The 23942-nt window shown below is 48.5% G+C and overlaps 1 protein-coding gene across 3 annotated transcripts; it reads right to left on the reverse strand.

Moving 5' to 3' along the window:
• Positions 1 to 18480: 18480 nt before the first annotated feature.
• Positions 18481 to 23286, reverse strand: LOC125973204 (janus kinase and microtubule-interacting protein 3-like). 3 transcript variants are annotated; one of them, XM_068651628.1, is made up of 14 exons: positions 23152 to 23286; positions 22911 to 23015; positions 22654 to 22764; positions 20704 to 20768; positions 20418 to 20480; positions 20233 to 20331; positions 20041 to 20139; positions 19900 to 19959; positions 19720 to 19785; positions 19606 to 19674; positions 19451 to 19528; positions 19161 to 19394; positions 18956 to 18996; positions 18481 to 18586 (listed from the first exon to the last, which is right to left on the reverse strand). In XM_068651628.1, the coding sequence occupies exons 4-11, from the start codon at positions 20761 to 20763 to the stop codon at positions 19502 to 19504; spliced, it is 543 nt and encodes a 180-aa protein (XP_068507729.1). In that variant the 5' UTR covers positions 20764 to 20768; positions 22654 to 22764; positions 22911 to 23015; positions 23152 to 23286; the 3' UTR covers positions 18481 to 18586; positions 18956 to 18996; positions 19161 to 19394; positions 19451 to 19501. The 3 variants fall into 3 exon arrangements, with proteins under 3 accessions (XP_068507729.1, XP_068507728.1, XP_068507730.1); XM_068651627.1 differs by having other exon boundaries at positions 19161 to 19528; XM_068651629.1 differs by having other exon boundaries at positions 18956 to 19081; positions 19161 to 19528.
• Between the last annotated feature and the right edge of the window lie 656 nt (positions 23287 to 23942).

Below are 23942 nucleotides of genomic sequence, written 5' to 3' on the forward strand. Positions count from 1 at the left end.
TGTTGCCCTGAAAAGCGAGTGAGCGTGGCGTTTGTGGGGGACGTCGAATTTCGACGATTCTTTCTGGTCAACGGTTGTAAATGATTGTGTTGATTAAAAAAGAAAACTTGATGTAACTCTACTTTTAACTGCCGTTTCAGATAGATTTGGAATTGCATCACATCCAATTTTGCCTAGAGCGTACACGGTAAGTAACACTCATTGTGTTTAAGGAGATTTACGTTTGTAATAGCAGAAGTGTAGCCGCGTTGCGTTGTACGTGTGAAAATTGGTCGAGGCGAAATGTTAATGTTTAATTTCATTCCTTTAGGTTCCACGGTGTTTGTTGGCTGCAAGTTTTCCACTGCAAGAAGAGGCTCGTATCATTGACCAGGAGCGAGCTACAATGGTGAGTAGCCATAACATTTATGTTAAACACTTCCTATTTCATGTCTAACAGTACTTGATTTAACAAATAACCATAAATAAATACAGTGTGGGCACTGAAGTTAACATATGTGATTATACTGCCTAATCTGTCACCGAGTAGATTGTTGCAAAGTAATATAAGATCCAAAGTTGTAATTCAGAATAGTTTTCAAAAGAAGGCCATTAGAATTATATACAAGTCTGATTACCCTGAACAAGCTATTAATTAAATCACAAATTCTTCAATTCAAAGATTTGGTAGATTATCAGACAAATAATGTCTAACAGTAATTGATTTAACACATCACGATAAGTAGATTGAGTGTGGGCACTCTCAAGTTAACATATGTGATTATACTGCCTAATCTGTTACAGAGTATGTTGTTGCCAAGTAATGTAGAATAGATCCAAAGTAGTAATCCAGAATAGTTTTGAAGAGGCCATTAGAATGATAAACAAATCTGATTACCTTGAACATAATAACAAGCTAAGTGTTTAATATGTCCTATGAAGTCAAAATTGGGCACCATCATGTGGTGAAATTTGGAATTGCATCACATCCAATTTTGCCTGGGAACAAACAGATTACATAAATCTTAGTTTTGAATAAACCACTCCTTCTCAAACAAGTAAACTCTGCCCATTTTGCGCAGTAGATGTTCTGTTAATATCTAGTATTTATACAAAGTCATAATTTAAATTGCTTTCAACCTTCATTCATCGGTTCAACCAACATTACTCGCTCTTATTACCAACTTGTATTGATTTAACTAAGCGTTTAATACTTCCTATCAGGTCTCAAATCGAGATTTGGCAAAATACAATTTCAGCAAATCCAATTTTGCCAGGGAACAAAAATAGATTAAATAAACTAAATAAGTCCTCTTCCCATTAAATAAATCAGAAAAGTCTGTCTTGTAACCAGTCCTCTTCAAACAAGTAAAGTCTGCCCATTTTGTGCCGTAGATTTTGTGTCTATGCCTAGTATTTAAACAAAATCATAATTTAAACGACTTCTTTCCTTCATTCACTTTGGAAATTTGGAATTGCAGCAAATCGAATTTTGCCAGGGAACAAAAATAGATCAATTAAACTAAATAAGTCTTCTTCCCATTAAATAAATTAAAAAAGTCTGTCTTGTAACCAGTCCTTTTCAAACAAGTAAAGTCTGCCCATTTTGTGCCGTCGATTTTGTGTTTATGCCTAGTATTTATACAAAATCATAATTTAAAGGACTTCATTCCTTCATTCACTTTGGAAATTTGGAATTGCAGCACATCAAATTTTGCCTGGGAAGAAAAGTAGATTAAATAAATTTAATAAGTCTTACTACTTCCCATTAAATAAATTAAATACGTCTTACTTGTTTCCACTCCTTTTCAAAACAGTAGTTTAAAATGAGGGCCCTTCACTCAATCTTTAACCTCAACCCCGCACGTTGTGTTGTATCTGTGAATGTTGGTTGTGGCCAAATGATAGTTTTCTTTCATTCGTTTAGGTTCCAAGAAAACTTGATGTAACTCTACTTTTAACTGCCGTTTCAGATAAGCGGGTATTACGTCGCAGTCATGTGCCGCGGATATGACGTAATTGCCGGAACCTCCGCCAAAATTCAAATCTGTTGGCGCGATGGCCGTGAGCCACTGAGCAGCGACGATTATCAACAGAAATATCTTTATTTTCTGCTTGCAACTGGACCGTCTAGAGCGTACACGGTAAGTAACACTCATTGTGTTTAAGGAGATTTACGTTTGTAATAGCAGAAGTGTAGCCGCGTTGCGTTGTACGTGTGAAAATTGGTCGAGGCGAAATGTTAATGTTTAATTTCATTCCTTTAGGTTCCACGGTGTTTGTTGGCTGCAAGTTTTCCACTGCAAGAAGAGGCTCGTATCATTGACCAGGAGCGAGCTACAATGGTGAGTAGCCATTACATTTATGTTAAACACTTCCTATTTCATGTCTAACAGTACTTGATTTAACAAATAACCATAAATAAATACAGTGTGGGCACTGAAGTTAACATATGTGATTATACTGCCTAATCTGTCACCGAGTAGATTGTTGCAAAGTAATATAAGATCCAAAGTTGTAATTCAGAATAGTTTTCAAAAGAAGGCCATTAGAATTATATACAAGTCTGATTACCCTGAACATAACAACAAGCTATTAATTAAATCACAAATTCTTCAATTCAAAGATTTGGTAGATTATCAGACAAATAATGTCTAACAGTAATTGATTTAACACATCACGATAAGTAGATTGAGTGTGGGCACTCTCAAGTTAACATATATGATTATACTGCCTAATCTGTTACAGAGTATGTTGTTGCCAAGTAATGTAGAATAGATCCAAAGTAGTAATCCAGAATAGTTTTGAAGAGGCCATTAGAATAATAAACAAATCTGATTACCTTGAACATAATAACAAGCTAAGTGTTTAATATGTCCTATGAAGTCGAAATTGGGCACCGTCATGTGGTGAAATTTGGAATTGCATCACATCCAATTTTGCCTGGGAACAAACAGATTAAATAAATCTTAGTTTTGAATAAGCCACTCCTTCTCAAACAAGTAAACTCTGCCCATTTAAAGTCCCAATGATCATCGTCACACACACATCTGGGTGTGGTGAAATTTGTCCTCTGCATTTAACCCATCCCCATGTGATTTTGATCCATCCCCTGGGGGAGAGGGGAGCAGTGAGCAGCAGCGGTGCCGCGCTCGGGAATCATTTGGTGATCTAACCCCCCAATTCCAACCCTTAATGCTGAGTGCCAAGCAGGGAGGCAATGGGTCCCATTTTTATAGTCTTTGGTATGACCCGGCCGGGGTTTGAACCCACAACCTTCCAGTCTCAGGGCGGACACTCTACTACTAGGCCACTTCGCGCAGTAGATGTTCTGTTAATATCTAGTATTTATACAAAGTCATAATTTAAATTGCTTTCAACCTTCATTCATCGGTTCAACCAACATTACTCGCTCTTACTACCAACTTGTATTGATTTAACTAAGCGTTTAATACTTCCTATCAGGTCTCAAGGCAAGATTTGGCAAAATACAGTTTCAGCAAATCAGATTTTGCCAGGGAACAAAAATAGATTAAATAAACTAAATAAGTCTTCTTCCCAATAAATAAATCAGAAAAGTCTGTCTTGTAACCAGTCCTCTTCAAACAAGTAAAGTCTGCCCATTTTGTGCCGTAGATTTTGTGTCCATGCCTAGTATTTAAACAAAATCATAATTTAAACGACTTCTTGCCTTCATTCACTTTGGAAATTTGGAATTGCAGCAAATCGAATTTTGCCAGGGAACAAAAATAGATCAATTAAACTAAGTCTTCTTCCCATTAAATAAATTAAAAAAGTCTGTCTTGTAACCAGTCCTTTTCAAACAAGTAAAGTCTGCCCATTTTGTGCCGTCGATTTTGTGTTAATGCCTAGTATTTATACAAAATCATAATTTAAAGGACTTCATTCCTTCATTCACTTTGGAAATTTGGAATTGCAGCACATCAAATTTTGCCTGGGAAGAAAAGTAGATTAAATAAATTTAATAAGTCTTACTACTTCCCATTAAATAAATTAAATACGTCTTACTTGTTCCCACTCCTTTTCAAAACAGTAGTTTAAAACGAGGGCCCTTCACTCAACCTTTAACCCTATTTATTCACCTTCTAGGCTAAGTGTTAAAGGCTAAGTGTTAAAGGCTAAGTGTTAAAGGCTAAGTGTTAAAGGCTAAGTGTTAAAGGCTAAGTGTTAAAGGCTAAGTGTTAAAGGCTAAGTGCCAGAGGCTAGGCGCCAGAGGCGAGTTTTTGTGGGCTGAAGTTTTAGTGGGGTTAGTGTGAATACAATCCAAAAGAATACAACAGAATACAATACAATAGAATATAATACATAGATTAAATTCAATAGCTCTTACTACTTCCCATTAAATAAATTAAATACGTCTTACTTGTTCCCAATCCTTTTCAAAAAAGTAGTTTAAAACGAGGGCCCTTCACTCAACCTTTAACCTCAACCCCGCACGTCACATTGTGTTGTATCTGTGAATGTTGGTTGTGGCCAAATGATAGTTTTCTTTCATTCGTTTAGGTTCCACGGTGTTTGTTGGCTATGTTTTCCACTGTCAGAAGGATGAAAATACAAAGTACAACGCTTGGACGTGGGCGAAGACGTCACCGGTGAGTCCTTCCTTCCTATTTATTTACCTTCTAGATGCTAGAGGCTAAGTGTTAGAGGCTAAGTGTTAGAGGCTAAGTGTTAAAGGCAACACAATACGAACAACACAACACAATACGAACAACTCAACACAATATGAACAACACAATATGAACAACACAACACAATACGAACAACACAACACAATACGAACAACACAACACAATACGAACAACACAACACATTACGAACAACACAACACAATACGAACAACACAACGATACTGCACTGAACAACACGATACCGCACTGAGAAACACGATACCGCACTGAACAACACGATACCGCACTGAACAACACCATGCCGCACTGAACACCATGCCACACTGAACAACACCATCCCGCACTGAACAACACCATGCCGCACTAAACAACACCATGCCGCACTGAACAACACCATGCCTCACTGAACGACACCATGCCGCACTGAAAGACACCATGCCGCACTGAACGACACCATGCCGCACTGAAAGACACCATCCCGCACTGAACACCATGCCGCACTGAACAACACCATCCTGCACTGAACAACACCATCCCGCACTGAACAACACCATGCCGCACTGAACAACATTATGCCGCACTGAACAACATTATGCCTCACTGAACATTATGCCGCACTGAACATTATGCCGCACTGAACAACACCATGCCGCACTGAACAACACCATGCCGCACTGAACAACACCATGCCGCACTGAACAACACCATGCCGCACTGAACAACACCATGCCGCACTGAACAACACCATGCCGCACTGAACAACATTATGCCGCACTGAACAACACCATGCCGCACTGAACAACACCATCCTGCACTGAACAACACCATTCCGCCATTGAACACCATGCCGCACTGAACAACACCATCCCGCACTGAACAACACCATCCCGCACTGAACAACATTATGCCGCACTGAACAACATTATGCCGCACTGAACAACACCATGCCGCACTGAACAACACCATGCCGCACTGAACAACACCATGCCGCACTGAACAACATTATAACGCACTGAACAACACCATCCCGCACTGAACAACACCATGCCGCACTAAACAACATTATGCCGCACTGAACAACATTATGCCGAAATGAACAACACCATGCCGCACTGAACAACACCATGCCGCACTGAACAACACCATGCCGCACTGAACAACACCATGCCGCACTGAACAACACGATCCCGCATTGAACACCATCCCGCACTGAACAACACCATGCCGCACTGAACAACACCATGCCGCACTGAACAACACCATGCCGCACTGAACAACACCATGCCGCACTGAACAACACCATTCCGCACTGAACAACACCATGCCGCACTGAACAACATTATGCTGCACTGAACAACACCATGCCGCACTGAACAACAACATGCCGCACTGAAAAACATTATGCCGCACTGAACAACACCATGCCGCACTGAACAACACCATCCCGAACTGAACAACACCATGCCGCATTGAACAACACCATGCCGCACTGAACAACACCATCCTGCACTGAACAACACCATCCCGCACTGAACAACACCATGCCGCACTGAACAACACCATGCCGCACTGAACAACACCATGCCGCAATGAACAACACCATCCCGCACTGAACAACATTATGCCGCACTGAACAACATTATGCCGCACTGAACAACATTATGCCGCACTGAACAACATTATGCCGCACTGAACAACATTATGCCGCACTGAACAACACCATGCCGCACTGAACAACACCATGCCGCACTGAACAACACCATGCCGCACTGAACAACACCATGCCGCACTGAACAACACGATCCCGCATTGAACAACACCATGCCGCACTGAACAACACCATGCCGCACTGAACAACACCATCCCGCACTGAACAACACCATGCCGCACTGAACAACATTATGGCGCACTGAACAACATTATGCCGCACTGAACAACACCATGCCGCACTGAACAACACCATGCCGCACTGAACAACACCATGCCGCACTGAACAACACCATGCCGCACTGAACAACACCATCCCGCACTGAACAACACCATGCCGCACTGAGCAACACCATGCCGCACTGAACAACACCATCCCGCACTGAACAACACCATGCCGCACTGAACAACACCATTCCGCACTGAACAACACCATGCCGCACTGAACAACATTACGCTGCACTGAACAACACCATGCCGCACTGAACAACACCATGCCGCACTGAACAACACCATGCCGCACTGAACAACACCATGCCGCACTGAACAACACCATGCCGCACTGAACAACATTATGCCGCACTGAACAACATTATGTCGCACTGAACAACACCATGCCGCACTGAACAACACCATGCTGCACTGAACAACATTATGCCGCACTGAAAAACACCATGCCGCACTGAACAACACCATCCCGCACTGAACAACACCATGCCGCATTGAACAACACCATGCCGCACTGAACAACACCATGCTGCACTGAACAACACCATGCTGCACTGAACAACACGATCCTGCATTGAACAACACCATGCCGCACTGAACAACACCATCCTGCACTGAACAACACCATCCTGCACTGAACAACACCACCCCGTACTGAACAACACGATCCCGCATTGAACAACACCATCCCACACTGAACAACACCATGCCGCACTGAACAACACCATTCCGCACTGAACAACACCATTCCGCACTGAACAACACCATGCCGCACTGAACAACACCATGCCGCACTGAACAACACCATGCCGCACTGAACAACACCATGCCGCATTGAACAACACCATGCCGCACTGAACAACACCATCCTGCACTGAACAACACCATCCCGCACTGAACAACACCATGCCGCATTGAACAACACCATGCCGCACTGAACAACACCATCCTGCACTGAACAACACCATCCCGCACTGAACAACACCATGCCGCACTGAACAACATTATGGCTTACTGAACAACACCATGCCGCACTGAACAACACCATGCCGCACTGAACAACACCATGCCGCACTGAACAACACCATGCCGCACTGAACAACATTATGCCGCACTGAACAACATTATGCCGCACTGAACAACACCATGCCGCACTGAACAACACCATGCCGCACTGAACAACACCATGCCGCACTGAACAACACGACGTCGCACTGAACAACACGACGCCGCACAGAATAACACAATACCGCACAGAACAACACAATACCGCACAAACAGTTTTAGATAATATTACGTCGCAGTCATGTGACGCGGACATGACGTCAATAGGCGGAACTCACGGCAAAATTATAATCCGTGGGCGTGGCTTGCAACAGGAAGTAGGAAAGCGGCAATTCTGGCAAACAAGACACAGCGGTTAGTAACACGATGACTTACAAGGCAAATATTTTTGTTTTCAGCTTGCAACTTGACCGTCTAGAGCGTACAAGGTAATTACAACTGTTTTTTTTTTAGCCCTGAAAAGCGAGGGAGTGTGGCGTTTGGGAGGAATGTCGAACTCGGCGTCTGCTTCCAGCCACAGACGCCAAATTTCGACGATTATTTCGACTGGTCAACGGTTGTAAATTATTGCGTTGACTAAAAACTTTATTTAACTCTACTCTTAACTTTGCCGTTTCAGATATGCGGGTATTACACCGCGGAAATGACGTCAATAGGCTGAACTCTCGCCAAAATTCAAATCTGTGGGCGCAATGGCCTTGAGCGAGACACCGGATACAAACACGACGATTATCAACAGAAATATCTTTATTTTCTGCTTGCAAGTGGACCGTCTAGAGCGTACACGGTAAGTACAACTCATTGTGTTTAAAAAGATTTACGTTTATGTAGTTTGCGTTGCCATGGGCTCACCACCTGTGGGAGGGGCCGAAGGGGTCGGGTGCAATGTGAGCTGGGCGGCAGCCAAAGGCGGGGACCTTGGCGGTCTGATCCCCGGCTGCAGAAGCTGGCTCTTGGGACCTCTCTGGCTGGAAAGGAGCCCGAGCTGGTGTGTGAGGCAGAAAGATTCCGACTAGATATAGTCGGACTAGCCTCCACACACAGTTTGGGTTCCGGTACAAGCCCTCTCGAGAGGGGCTGGACTCTCTTCCACTCTGGAGTTGCCCACGGTGATAGGCGTCGAGCAGGTGTGGGTATACTTATTGCCCCCCGGCTGGGCGCCTGCACATTGGGGTTCACCCCGGTGAACGAGAGGGTAGCCTCCCTCCGCCTTCGGGTGGGGGGACGGGTCCTGACTGTTGTTTGTGTCTATGCACCAAACAGCAGCTCAGAGTACCCACCCTTCTTGGGGTCCCTGGAGGAAGTGCTGGAGAGCGCTCCTTCTGGGGACTCTATCGTTCTACTGGGTGACTTCAATGCTCACGTGGGCAATGACAGTGAGACCTGGAAGGGCGTGATTGGGAGGAACGGCCCCCCTGATCTGAACCCGAGCGGTGTTCTATTGTTGGACTTCTGTGCTCGACACGGATTTTCAATAATGAACACCATGTTCAAACATAAGGGTGTCCATGTGTGCACTTGGCACCAGGACACCCTAGGCCGCAGTTCGATGATCGACTTTGTAGTCGTGTCATCGGATTTGCGGCCGCATGTTTTGGATACTCGGGTGAAGAGAGGGGCGGAGCTGTCAACTGATCACCACCTGGTGGTGGGTTGGCTCCGATGGTGGGGGAAGATGCCGGTCCGACCTGGCAGACCCAAACGCTCTGTGAGGGTCTGCTGGGAACGTCTGGCAGAATCTCCTGTCAGGAAGGGCTTCAACTCCCACCTCCGGCAGAGCTTTTCCCACGTCCCGGGGGAGGCGGGGGACATTGAGTCTGAGTGGACCATGTTCCGCGCCTCCATTGTTGAGGCGGCCGACCGGAGCTGTGGCCGTAAGGTCGTTGGTGCCTGTCGTGGCGGCAACCCCCGAACCCGCTGGTGGACACCGGCGGTAAGGGATGCCGTCAAGCTGAAGAAGGAGTCCTATCGGGCCGTTTTGGCCTGCGGGACTCCGGAGGCAGCTGACAGGTACCGGATGGCCAAGCGGAACGCGGCTTCGGCGGTTGCTGAGGCAAAAACCCGGGCGTGGGAGGAGTTCGGTGAGGCCATGGAGAATGACTTTCGGACGGCTTCGAGGAAATTCTGGTCCACCATCCGGCGTCTCAGGAGGGGGAAGCAGTGCAACGTCAACACTGTTTACAGTGGGGATGGCGTGCTGCTGACCTCGACTCGGGACGTCGTGAGTCGGTGGGGAGAATACTTCGAAGACCTCCTCAATTCCACCTACACGCCTTCCATTGAGGAAGCAGGGCCTAGAGACTCTGAGGCGGATTCTCCAATCTCTGGGGTCGAAGTCACTGAGGTAGTTAAAAAACTCCTCGGTGGCAAGGCCCCGGGGGTGGATGAGATCCGCCCAGAGTTCTTAAAGGCTCTGGATGTTGTGGGGCTGTCATGGCTGACACGCCTCTACAACGTTGCGTGGACATCGGGGACAGTGCCTCTGGATTGGCAGACTGGGGTGGTGGTTCCTCTCTTTAAGAAGGGGGACCGGAGGGTGTGTTCCAATTACAGGGGAATCACACTCCTCAGCCTCCCTGGTAAGGTCTATTCAGGGGTGCTGGAGAGGAGGGTCCGTCGGGAGGTCGAACCTCGGATTCAGGAGGAGCAGTGTGGCTTTCGTCCTGGCCGTGGAACAGTGGACCAGCTCTACACCCTCGGCAGGATCCTCGAGGGTGCATGGGAGTTTGCCCAACCAGTCCACATGTGTTTTGTGGACTTGGAGAAGGCGTTCGACCGTGTCCCTCGGGAGGTTTTGTGGAGGGTGCTTCGGGAGTACGGGGTGCCGAGCCAACTGATAAGGGCGGTTCGGTCCCTGTATCACCGATGCCAGAGTCTGGTCCGCATTTCCGGCAGTAAGTCGGATTCGTTCCCAGTGAGGGTTGGACTCCGCCAAGGCTGCCCTTTGTCACCGATTCTGTTCATAATTTTTATGGACAGAATTTCTAGGCGCAGCCGAGGCGTTGAGGGGGTCCGGTTTGGGGACCTCAGCATCGCGTATCTGCTTTTTGCAGATGACGTGGTGCTGTTGGCTTCTTCAGGCCGTGATCTCCAGCTCTCGCTGGAACGGTTCGCAGCCGAGTGTGAAGCGGTCGGGATGAGGGTCAGCACCTCCAAATCCGAGTCCATGGTCCTCGATCGGAAAAGGGTGGAATGCCCTCTCCGGATCGGGGATGAGATCCTGCCCCAAGTGGAGGAGTTCAAGTATCTTGGAGTCTTGTTCACGAGTGAGGGGAGGATGGAGCGTGAGATCGACAGGCGGATCGGTGCAGCGTCGGCAGTAATGCGGACCCTGTACCGGTCCGTTGTGGTGAAGAGAGAGCTGAGCCAAAAGGCAAAGCTCTCAATTTACCGGTCGATTTACGCTCCTACCCTCACCTATGGTCACGAGCTATGGGTCGTGACCGAAAGAACGAGATCTCGGATACAAGCGGCCGAAATGAGTTTTCTCCGCAGGATGTCCGGGCTCTCCCTTAGAGATAGGGTGAGAAGCTCGGTCATCCGGGAGAGACTCGGAGTAGAGTCGCTACTCCTCCACGTTGAGAGGAGCCAGATGAGGTGGCTCGGGCATCTTATCAGGATGCCTCCTGGACGCCTCCCTGGGGAGGTGTTCCGGGCATGTCCCACCGGTAGGAGACCCCGGGGACGACCCAGGACGCGCTGGAGAGACTATGTCTCTCAGCTGGCCTGGGAACGCCTTGGGATCCCCCGGGATGAGCTGGATGAAGTGGCTGGGGAGAGGGAAGTCTGGGAGTCCCTCCTGAAGCTGTTGCCCCCGCGACCCGACCCCGGATAAGCGGAAGAAGATGGATGGATGGATAGTTTGCGTTGCGTTGTATCTGTGAATGTTGGTTTAGGCTAAATGTTAATGTTTAATTTCATTCCTTTAGGTTCCACGGTGTTTGTTGGCTGTATGTTTTCCACTGCAAGAAGAGGCTCGTATCATTGACCAGCAGGAGCTACAATGGTGAGTACCCCTTTCGTCTTCCATTTATGTTAAACACTTCCTATTTCATGTCTAACAGTACTCGATTTAACAAATAACCATAAATAAATACAGTGTGGGCAGTCACGTTAACATATGTGATTATCCTGCCTAATATGTTTATCACAAATATGTCACTAATCACTAATATGTTTATTTGTTTATCACAACACCTTTGGACCTTCAGCAATCGATTATTTCCCTTCATCTACATAGAGACAGAACGATGGTGTCTTAAACATCTCATTCATTTCACCAAATAACTTCACGCAGGTGGATAACGGCCGTCTCGGTCACGCTATGTTGCGTGATGCAGTTTTGAAGAACCAAATGCATTTATTCAATGAATAAGTCAAGCTAGTTCTATGTTTATGATGTTGTAAGTTACGGTACCGATTGAAGTTGAGTTCGAAGCCAGTGGAAAACAGCGCTGCGTTTGTGCTCTCCAGGTACAAATGTTGTGATCTCTGACTGACGACCGGGCGAGACTCGAGTAAGAGATGTCCAAACGAGCTCCGGCAGGGCGGGCCAAGGCGGAGCGAACGGACGCCCTTCAGGCCGCCAATGACGAGCTGAGAACCAAACTGATGGACGTCCAGTTAGAACTTCAGCAGGAGAAGAACAAGGTGAAAACCTCAACAGACAGACACTGCCTGCCTCCCTGCCTGCCTCCCTGCCTGCCTCCCTGCCTGCCTCCCTCCCTCCCAGTTTTCCCGATGTAGATTAGACATGCGTGTGCCATGACTGTGTCAGCCTACATCAACAAATGCACCGAGGACGTCAGCACCACTAAGAATATCATCACCCGGGGCAACCAACGACCCTGGATGACTGAGGAGGTACGTCAAACGCTACGAGCGCGAACTCTGCCTTCAAGTCTGGCGACAAGGAGACACTGAGGACAGCGAGAGCCAACTTGAACCGTGCCATCAGAATAGCGAAGCGAGACCGCAGTCGAAAATTTCAGGATCGTTTCCACGACGTCAAAAACATCAGGAGTATGTGGCAAGGCATACGGGCGATTACAGACGACAACTCACCCTCCCCCCCCCCCGGTGGGTGTAGTTGATGCTGACTTTCTAAATGGTCTAAATAACTTCTTTGGGAGGTTCGAGGCACTAAACGGCACTCCAGCAGTTAAAACTGTCCCCCATCAGGAAGAGGAGGTACTCTGCCTTGACTCCACCGATGTGTTGAAGACCCTGAGGAGAGTCAACCCCTGTAAGGCCCCTGGCCCGGACAGCATTTCTGGGCGTGTGTTCAGGGAATGTGCAAGTCATCTGGCTGGGGTCATCACAGACATTTTTAACACCTCGCTGGGCCAAGCCACAGTGCCGGCGTGCTTTAAGACTGCCTCCATCATTCCGGTGCCGAAGAAACCTCAAATCACCTCATTTAATGATTACCGGCCTGTTGCACTGACTCCGGTTATGATGAAGTGCTTCGAAAGGCTGCTTAAAGGTCACATCGTTTCCAGACTCCCCCTATTATTTGACCCGTTCCAGTTTGCCGACCGGCAAAACCGCTCCACTCAGGAAGCCATCTCCTCCGTTCTTCACCTGAGCCTGGCTCACCTGGAGGAGAAGAACACCCATGTGCGGAGGCTGTTCCTGGACTTCAGCTCAGCGTTTAACACCATCATCCCACAGCATCTGGTAGGAAAATTGGAACACCTGGGCTTCAACACCCCCCTTCGCAACTGGCTGCTAGACTTCCTCACCAACAGACCTCAGTCAGTCCGGGTCGGACAGAACACCTCTGATGTCATCACCCTCAGCACAGGCTCCCTTCAGGGCTGCGTCCTGAGCCCCCTGCTGTGCACCCTGATGACACACGACTGCGTCCTCAGGTTCACCACCAATCACATCGTGAAGTCAGCAGACGACACAACGGTGGTGGGGCTCATCAGAGACAACAACGACCTGGACTACAGAGAGGAGGTGGAGCAGCTGGTGGGCTGGTGCAGAGAAAACAGCCTGATCCTGAATGAGGAGAAGATGAAGGAGATCATCGTCGACTTCAGGAAAAAACAGCCTCACCACGCTCCACTGATCATCAACAGCTCAGCTGTGGAGGTGGTCAGCAGCACCAAATTCCTGGGGGTCCACATCACAGAAGACCTCACCTGGACTATGAACACTACGGCACTGGTCAAGAGGGCACAGAAGCGCTTGTACTTCCTGCGGAGGATGAGGAGAGCCCACCTGCCCCCACCCATCATGAGGACGTTCTACAGGAGCACCATAGAGAGCATTCTGACAAGCTGTCTCTCTGTGTGGTGTGGAGGCTGCACCGCCTCCGATTGGAAGAACGTGAGGAGAGTGGTGAGGACAGCAGAGAGGATCATAGGGGCTCCTCTTCCCTCCATTCAGGACATTTCATCTCAGCGCTGCATGTCCCGTGCCCGTAACATCATCAATGACCCATCACACCCCCACCATGGACTGTTCTCCCTGCTGCCCTCTGGGAAGAGGTTTGCAGCATCCGCTGCAGGTCCACCAGGTTCTGCAACAGCTTTTTCCCTGCTGTCATCAGACTGTTGAACACTAGAACTGTTGAGCTCTAAACTGAACTCTGCATCACACATTCACAGAACTGTACTTTATGACACTACGGACCTCTATCTTGCACTATCTCGCACTACCAACTTTACTGAACTTGTATAAACCCTTTAAATAGAAGTTTAATACATGGTTTAGCATTCCTCTGCACACTCTTGAATACTGTTTTGCCTACTTGCACTATTGCATAATTATCACTGCTGCACTTTATACTTATTTTTAATATATATATATATATATATATATAGTATATGTATATATATATATTTTCATAGGATATGTTACTTCTATTCAACTGCAATATCACTACTTTGTTGTAAGACGTATGCAACGGAATTTCGTTTTGTATGCACCATGTGCAGACAAGATGACAATAAAGTTTGTCTAAGTCTAAGTCTAAGTCTAAGTCATGTCAGGTCAGCTGTCTGGAGAGAGAGAGAAGTCAGGACCTGCGGGCGGAGCACCACCGTGCCACCGCCGCCATGACGGAACTCAAAAGCAAACTCCATGAGGAGAAGCAGAAAGAGTTAGCCATTACCAGGGAGACATTACTGCGGCAGCATGAAATGGAGCTGATGAGAGTGATCAAAATCAAAGATGGAGAGATCCAGCGACTGAATGCCTTGGTCCTCAGCCTGAGGGACGGCTCCATGGACAAGGTGATTCGCTCTATCCGTGTCTGACTATCCGCACGCCACGTCGGGCTTCGATGCGGCCGCTACCGTATTGTGTAGCTTGTCCCCAGTAAGCGTCGCGGCGCTCCGTTGCAGTCTCAACGGCCCGGTGTGGCGCAATGTCTGCTCAGGTGAGGAGGGGGGGCGCTTTGCTGGCGGAGGTGGAGGAGGCGCGGCGGTGTCGGGAGACGCGGCGGTGTCGGGAGACCGAGCGGTGTCGCCTCCACCAGGAGCGCGGAAGAAGCCCTGGCAGCGGCCCAGCAGGCCTGGCAGTCCCGAGCGGCCGAGCTCCGATCGGCTCATCACCAGCATCGGGAGGAGCTGAGCCGAACCAAGAGAGACTGCGAGAGGGAGATCCGCCGACTGGTAGGACTGATCAGATGCGCGGTGCGTGGCTATGTTCCCAATTTCGTTGTATACCTGCAGTGCAATGACACCTAAGGCATTCTATTCTATTCTATTTCACAAGAAGAAAATGTCCGGTTGCTCGCTTCGCTTTTGTCACAGCAAAGGTGTTCTAGTCGATTCAAGAAAAAAATTGGCCGGTTGCTCTCTTTGTTTTTGTCACAATTCTGGCAAATGAGTTTGCCCGCCTGCCTGAGCGCTCCCCGTTTGTACATCCAGACGGATGAGATCAAGCTGAAAGACAGAGCGGTTAGTGTTTGGATGAAGCCCTGGGGCCGGCCACGTCCACCGCCTTCAGCTGCAGACTCAGGCTGCCGAGCAGCAGATCGCTGCCCTGAGGGATTCCCAAAGGGCGGGCCTAAACTACCCTGGAAGTGGGGTCAACGCCGCTACTAGCAATCCTCTTCATTGCGTAAGCCACCTCATCACACACTTGCAGTACGCATGACTTAGTTTGTTGCTGGAGGAAGGTAGCACAAAAACAGTTTTGAACTTTGAACGAGTGCTTGTGTGTGTGTGTTGCGGGGCGTTTTCAGTCTCAGGAGGATCGGGACACGCGACGGTTTCATCTGAAAATCGCTGAGCTCAGCGCAGTCATCAGGAAACTGGAGGATCGAAACGCCCTGCTTTCTGAAGAGCGCAATGAACTGGTAATTTATTGACGGCACGCTTGAAGGTTTGCGCTACGTTTGATGCGCGCCATCCAGCGAGGCACCCATTGCGCTTGCTTATTAGTTGAGCGGCGCGGCGAGTCGGTTGCCTGGTAGATGTCTTTTATTGGGAGCCAAAGCCACGATTCCGTTCAAACCGATGCAAAAGGAATGGATACGTTCTGGCCCGCGTGTTGTGCGTCTTTCACATCCCGCACTTCATGCTTGCAGCTAAAGCGACTGAGAGAAACAGAAAGCCAGTTTCTGCCACTCCTGTACAAAAACAAACGCCTGAGCAGGAAGAATGAAGAACTCTCGCTGGTGCTGTGTCGCCTTGAAAACAAAGTGCGCTTTGTCACCCAGGAGAACGAGGAGATGGCAAGCTTGGTAAGTCGACGCGGACAACGGCGGCGTGCCAACAGAGTCCACTGCATTTGTGTTCCACAGAGAAGGCCTAGTTCGCTCAATGACCTGGACCGCGGTTGCGGCCAGCAGGACGGTGAAATGGAGTTCCTTCAAGTTGTGGAGCAGCGGCACATCATCGACGACTTGTCCAAGGTCTTCAGGCAGGCGACTCGGTGCACGTACGGCAGCGCCGCGCTCGCTCGCTGTCGCCAGGAAACCTTTTCCGTCCAAAGCTTGGCCGGCGGCCGCCATCCAAAAAATTGGCCCCTTAAATTCCGACCTTTCAAGCAGGAGCATTGTGCGCACGCGTTTGAACACGCTTTAGACTTGTTTTGCCGTTTTCAGCAGCTCAAAGCTCCCGTTTTGTCAGCGCCTTTGCCACTCGCTGTGCGCTGAAAACGACGGACTTGCCCGGCTGCTCAGCCCGTCAACCATGAGCCGCGAGCGCGACGTCATTGTCCGTAGGCAGCTAGTGGCAAAATGCACCCTGTTAGAGTTGCGCTCGCTCCAACTTATTTTGCAAGAACCACACGGGAGACAAGTAAGTTCTTTTGGACACCTGCAGGTGGAGAGTCCATCCGTTGTACGAATGAAGTCTGACTCTCGGCTCCTGCAGGAGCATTTTAATTAAGAGAAACAGGGTGGGTGTAAGAGTGGATTGAATAGAGGAAGCCCTTGACCTCTAGTCAAAACATAGCAAGGGGTGTTTTACGACTTTGTGTAGGAAGGGATAAGCGATAGGGATAAATAAGGGATAAATAATATTATTTATTACAGGTCGCAGTCAAAGTCAAAGCAACACAATGATACGATAAAGATAATCTGGAAAACCCTGACACACCCTGTAGTTGTCACTTTTGGAAAAGACGAGCGTCCCTCCAATCATCGCCGGTGACGTGTTTTTCAGGCTCTGGAGACAGGAGCTCATGTCAGAAATGTCATTGTGAGTCGCGTTTGTTTCTGCGCCGGAGCCGTTCGTTCCCTTTGCATCCAAAGAATCTCAAAGGCGGATTATTTGTGTCGACAGGAGAGAGATTTGCTGCTACGATACCGACGTCGAGAATCTCTGAGGAGGAACAAAGCGTGAGGTCCTGCAAGGTGAGTCTGTTTGTTTGCGGCTGCTTGGTGTTGCGCAAGATGAAATGGCCTTTTTCTCGCTATCGTTCCTCTCGTCGATTCATCGTGAGGTGTCGCTTCAGTTTGTTCAGAGAGATGTTTGCTTCCGCGCCCGCAGGTCATCGAAACATTTTACGGCTACGACGAAGACGTGTTGGTGGACCCGGACGGATCGTCCTTGTCTTTTCACACCGACAGAACCCCCGACACGGAACCCGAAGAGGTAGCCCGCCATTTCTGCCAGCGTATTGGTACCAAACATTCCTCTTCAGCCTGGAATCGGACTCGTCTTTGCGTCGCGGGTGCTTTGTCGCCGGTCTGACTGATTCTGGTACTAGTGCTGTGTTGCATTGGTGTGTGCATGAAGAGGCGGAGCTTCGCTACCGCCAGCTGACGCAAGAATATCAAGCGCTGCAACGAGCCTACGCTCTGCTAGCCCAGACCAGCGAAGGGGACTACGACGCCGAGAAGGAGATCAAGGTGGCGCCCCTTCCCGCAACCCCCGGCCGGGTCGCAGCCTCCCCGTTCTCACCCAGCCTCGGGTGTTCTCTGGTCTGAAAGGAGGAGGAGGAGCCTCCCTCCTCCTCCTTTCAGACCAGAGAAAAGCTGATGGTAGAAATGGGTCACTATCAAAGCAGAGTAGCAGATCTGGAGTCAGCGCTGAAGCAACAAGGACAGGTAAGCTCATCAATGAGCACACCTTTTTCTCAGACAAAATAGCTACATTCTTCAGTCACTCATCCGTCTGGCATTACTGGACCAACCCCCCCCCCCCCCCCCCCCCCCCGAACGTGGCTGGGAAAATGCGGAGAAAAGCAAATGTCATTTTCCAGTCAACCAAAGAATTTGTGGATGAAAATGACACAACATTCCAAAGCTGTCCACGCGTTTGTCTCTTCTAGAATGTCAAGTGGGTGGAGGAGAAGCAGCTGCTGCGTCAGAGCAATCAGCAGTTGGCCGAAAAGGTGACGGAAAGAAAGGCGCTGGGCGGAGTCGCTTGGCGTCACACCTGTCGGGATGTCCAAAGCATCACGTCACCTGCTCTGGTAGGAATGGTGGCGGGACGTTGAGGTCAACCGCTTTGGGGTTGGCTGAATCTTTGGTCGCAGGATGCCACACACTTGAAGACAGAAGCAGAAAAGCAGAGCTAAATGCAAAATGTACTCACCGGTGACTCCAATTTTTTCCCCCCCTGAAGAAATGGATGGACGGGTGGCCCCGGCTGGCCGGTGGGACTCTTGTCATTCTGACCCTTTTTAGTGCGCGTTTGGGGCAACAACCGTTTTTTGTGGCGCTCTCTTCTGGTTCAAGAGTGCCCTGCATGTGAATTTGCCTTTCCTGCCTTCTGATTGGATGAGCGCCGGTGTGACGCGGTGCCTCTGTCACCGTGGCGGGGGGTATACGTCGGCATCGGAGCGTCTGCCAACGTCTGAGACCGGCTGGCAGTGTATTGGAGGTGTCGAGTGCGGTGCCGCTGGAGCTCACTCACCAGCTGGTGTTAGGGCCACAGAATGAAGGCCAAGGAGAAGACTAGAAAGAGAAACAGAAACTTCTCCTCCAATTGTTTGATTTGTCTCTTCTGAGCTTCGATGAATTCTTTCAGCTCTTTGTTCCTCTAGGACGGACAAATGGAAAGTAGCCTTCAAAAGCCAGTAAGCGTGCAAGTACGTGCCGGGCTGGCTTTGGGCCCTTACCTGTTGCGCGCTGTGCAGCAGATCCATTCTCTCTTGGAGGATGCAAGCGTCGCGCTCCCTCAACTCCCACATCAGGGCTCGCTTCCATTGGTCCACGGCGCTCCTAAGCTCTTGTCTCTGATCCGCCGTCAGCACGTCATTCACGCCAGCGTGGCTGGCTTTTTCGCCGTCCGTGGCGGGGCAGTCCCGCTGCGGTAGCGCCTCGTACAACATGGCCTCCAGCTCCATGATCCTCTGGGCCGCAATCCTCGTCCATCAGTGGTCCGGCGGGAGATTTGAGGGCGGCTTACCTTATGAGCCTGGTCCATGGAACGCTTCCTGAAGTCCAACTCTTCATCCAGCTAGCCCTTCTGGTTGCAGAACATATCCTAGCACAGCTCAAGGTCAGAATTGTTGGGGCACATTGCCCCGAGTTCCCCTTGGCTGATGTCGCGTGTCTGTCTACCTTCTCACTTTCAATGTCCAACATCTTCTGTTGAAGTGCTGACTTGGTCACTTTGATGTATTCTAACCACTGAGGAAAGGCTGCTGTCACATAAGCAGAATGCTTGCGCGTTACCTTCTCGGCTAGGGTGGGAAGGGTCCTGGCGTGAATCACGACCACCTGCTCCTCGTTGGTGAGATTCTGCAAGAGCCCAAAGGCACAGCGTCAACAAGCTTCTTTCAGCGCAAAGCCTTCCAAAAGTCACATTTGAGCCGCCGAGTCTCGTGGAGTGCGAACATAAGGAGTTCGACATACACTTACGGCGTTATCGCCCAGGATGTCCAGCTTCTTCATCAGATCACTGATGACGATGTCCTGGGGAAAGGCGCAAGGAGCAATGTAAGGTGTTCTGGGACCTCAGGTTAAGGTTAGGGTTGCGAGGGACGCCTTACGTACGCTCACGCCGTCGGCCTCGCAGTAGATCTGCAAAGGGCTGAGGCCGTATGGGAAACGGACTTGCAGAAACTTCAAGACGGGGGAGCGCCACTCCCTCTCCTGAAAGGCAGAGGCATGCATCCGTCCGTCCGTCCGTCCGTCCGTCCGTCCGTCACATCTCTGGCCTCAACACGCTTGTGCGAGTCTTCCCACCTCCAGCTCCAGGATGCGGAACTCAAGCAGTTCGTTTTGGTCTCGGATATCCTGGATGTGCTCTTTCAGACGCGCTTCTTCCGCCTCCATCCGCCTGACCTAAAAAGACAGTCAGACCTCATCTGCGGGGCTTCCGGACGGGTGTGACGCCAAGCGACTCCGCCCAGCGCCTTTCTTTCCGTCACCTTTTCGGCCAACTGCTGATTGCTCTGACGCAGCAGCTGCTTCTCCTCCACCCACTTGACATTCTAGAAGAGACAAACGCGTGGACAGCTTTGGAATGTTGTGTCATTTTCATCCACAAATTCTTTGGTTGACTGGAAAATGACATTTGCTTTTCTCCGCATTTTCCCAGCCACGTTCGGGGGGGGGGGGGGGGGGGGGGGTTGGTCCAGTAATGCCAGACGAATGAGTGACTGAAGAATGTAGCTATTTTGTCTGAGAAAAAGGTGTGCTCATTGATAAGCTTACCTGTCCTTGTTGCTTCAGCGCTGACTCCAGATTTGCTACTCTGCTTTGATAGTGACCCATTTCTACTGTCATGTAACATGGGGGGAAGAGATGGTGCAAATGGTAAAATATGGATTGTTCACAGGAATAAATTGGCAGAGCTGAAATTCCAAATTTGTCCAAAAGATGGCGCCAGACCAAAACATGAGACCAAAAAAGGGGCCAAAATAAGCTAAGCAAGTTAAAATAGAAATAAAACAGGAACACGGTGTCGGATTGTGAGTCACGCATGGACGCACAAATGTGATTTTTACTTTTTGATTTCTTTGCTTGGCTAAAAATGTATTCTGTAACAGCTTAAAGCAATATTGTTAGTCAATTCGATCAAGGGACCCGTCACTATGAGAATAGTGGCGTGACATAAATTGTTTGGAGAAGCACAAATGTGATTTTTACTTCTTGATTTCTTTGCTTGGCTAAAAATTGATTCCCTCTTTCATGAACTGTGTTTTGCAATCGAATTGTTCTGGGATTGAATGATTTTATTAACACGGGTATCAGTGGGTGAAATTGTTCGGTTTCTGGAGTGATTAAGATTTGTAATTCTATTTCATGTTTCTTCAATAAATGTGTTGTGTATATTCATCTACTTTGTTGTGCGCTGATTTGTACTGAATGTACAATCGATGGTTCGGGGTTGATTTGACAATTTGATTAATGTGCGGGGGGTTATTATGGTATAACATAGGACCGTAATAAATAAAAGTAACATCAGACAATTTTAGAGAATTGAATAACTTTCGTAGTTATTTGAGACACGAGTGAATTTCAATCCGTTTGAAAGTTTGCTTCGTCTGAATAAATTAACGGAAGTGTTTGAATCGGATTATTGGTTTGGTGTAGAACTGAAAGTAATTTAATTATTTGAAGGGCGCAGGCCCGTTTCCCCTTTTGACGGGCCGCGTAAAAAGTAACTCCGAACATGTTAGAGAATTAAATAACTTTCGTAGATATTTAAGGGAAGAGTGAATTTCGTCAAAAGTGAATTCGTTTGAAAATTTACTTCCTCTAAATAAAATAACGACGATGGTTAAAATAGATCATTTGAGTTGGTGAAGGATAAAAGTATTTCGATTGTCCGTCGGGCGCGGCCCAGTTCTTGATTTTGTCGGGCCGCGTCAAAAGTTAAACAGGACACGATCGAAAAATAGATTTGCCTTCCAAATTAATTACTGGGCAAATCTAAATAGAGTAAGACATTTTTATTCGTTTTAAGAAAGTTGTTATTCTTTTTAAAGCAATCAAGTGGGGTGAAGCACTCCGACAGTTAAGTGCTAGATCTACATATAAGAAGTTAGAATTAATAACGTAAAGTGCATTAATTTTCTCCTTAAATGCTATTATTGTCACACTTTTATTAATTCGATTCTCTTTCGAATAAACAAGTTGGTCGGCTCGCTGCTTGAGCGACCAAGTAGAACGGACCCATATCAACATTTACTTCGGCAAAACTAGTGCTAGGGTGCGCTATACAAACGAATCCCTGAGGTCTTAACAAAGACATCTAAAAATATCCGTAACATAATAAGAACTTCAAACATTAGCGGGGAGCCATCAATACGATGCGGTCACTTCGAAGTCTTGCCTCGAATTGAGTTACTCGGCTCGAGCTTAGGGTGACTTGAGAGGGATTGGCGTCGTACAGAAATTAGATTGATTCCGGTGGAGTTAATTTAACTCGGGTGGTTAGATTACGGACGAATCTCCGAACCCGGCTAAGACAAACCCGTTACCGGGAAGCCGGGGGCACCTTATTGAAAGAGGTGCGTTTGACACTACCATCAGCTTTTCTCTGGTCTGAAAGGAGGAGGAGGGAGGCTCCTCCTCCTCCTTTCAGACCAGAGAACACCCGAGGCTGGGTGAGAACGGGGAGGCTGCGACCCGGCCGGGGGTTGCGGGAAGGGGCGCCACCTTGATCTCCTTCTCGGCGTCGTAGTCCCCTCCGCTGGTCTGGGCTAGCAGAGCGTAGGCTCGTTGCAGCGCTTGATATTCTTGCGTCAGCTGGCGGTAGCGAAGCTCCGCCTCTTCATGCACACACCAATGCAACACAGCACTAGTACCAGAATCAGTCAGACCGGCGACAAAGCACCCGCGACGCAAAGACGAGTCCGATTCCAGGCTGAAGAGGAATGTTTGGCGCCAATACGCTGGCAGAAATGGCGGGCTACCTCTTCGGGTTCCGTGTCGGGGGTTCTGTCGGTGTGAAAAGACAAGGACGATCCGTCCGAGTCCACCAACACGTCTTCGTCGTAGCCGTAAAATGTTTCGATGACCTGCGGGCGCGGAAGCAAACATCTCTCTGAACAAACTGAAGCGACACCTCACGATGAATCGACGAGAGGAACGATAGCGAGAAAAAGGCCATTTCATCTTGCGCAACACCAAGCAGCCGCAAACAAACAGACTCACCTTGCAGGACCTCACGCTTTGTTCCTCCTCAGAGATTCTCGACGTCGGTATCGTAGCAGCAAATCTCTCTCCTGTCGACACAAATAATCCGCCTTTGAGATTCTTTGGATGCAAAGGGAACGAACGGCTCCGGCGCAGAAACAAACGCGACTCACGATGACATTTCTGACATGAGGTCCTGTCTCCAGAGCCTGAAAAACCCGTCACCGGCGATGATTGGAGGGACGCTCGTCTTTTCCAAAAGTGACAACTACAGGGTGTGTCAGGGTTTTCCAGATTATCTTTATCGTATGATTATGTTGCTTTGACTTTGACTGCAACCTGTAATAAATAATATTATTTATCCCTTATTTATCCCTATCGCTTATCCCTTCCTACACAAAGTCGTAAAACATCCCTTGCTATGTTTTGACTAGAGGTCAAGGGCTTTCTCTATTCAATCCACTCTTACACCCACCCTGTTTCTCTTAATAAAAATGCTCGTGCAGGAGACTCGACAACCAAACACTGAGGAAGGAAACACGAACTGAAACGGAAGGGATAACAAAATAAAACAGGAAGTAAAGTTACGACACCGACGAGACAGAAAACCGGAAAAATAAACGCGACCGCATGACAACCACTACACCATGGAAACTACACTACATGTATAGCCTTTTGAAGAGCTTGGCAAAATTTCAACAAAAGTGCGAATGGTTTTCACCCAGTCTCAAATCAGGTACCCTTTAGCGAAACTACCGTAATTTCCGGTGTATAAGCTGCGACTTTTTTCCAAAATGTTGAACCCTGCG

This window comes from Syngnathus scovelli, chromosome 8 (genome assembly GCF_024217435.2).
Source record: "Syngnathus scovelli strain Florida chromosome 8, RoL_Ssco_1.2, whole genome shotgun sequence".
NCBI classification, from domain to species: Eukaryota; Metazoa; Chordata; class Actinopteri; order Syngnathiformes; family Syngnathidae; genus Syngnathus; species Syngnathus scovelli.

Excerpts from the sequence above, each read along its gene's own strand:
- LOC125973204 (XM_068651628.1), bottom strand. The coding sequence starts at position 20,763 with ATGGGTCACTATCAAAGCAGAGTAGCAAATCTGGAGTCAGCGCTGAAG. Across the intron at positions 20,140-20,232 it reads TCCGCATCCTGGAGCTGGAG|GAGAGGGAGTGGCGCTCCCC; the intron begins GTGGGAAGACTC and ends TCTGCCTTTCAG. Across the intron at positions 19,786-19,899 it reads TGGGCGATAACGCCGTAAGT|AATCTCACCAACGAGGAGCA; the intron begins GTATGTCGAACT and ends GGGCTCTTGCAG.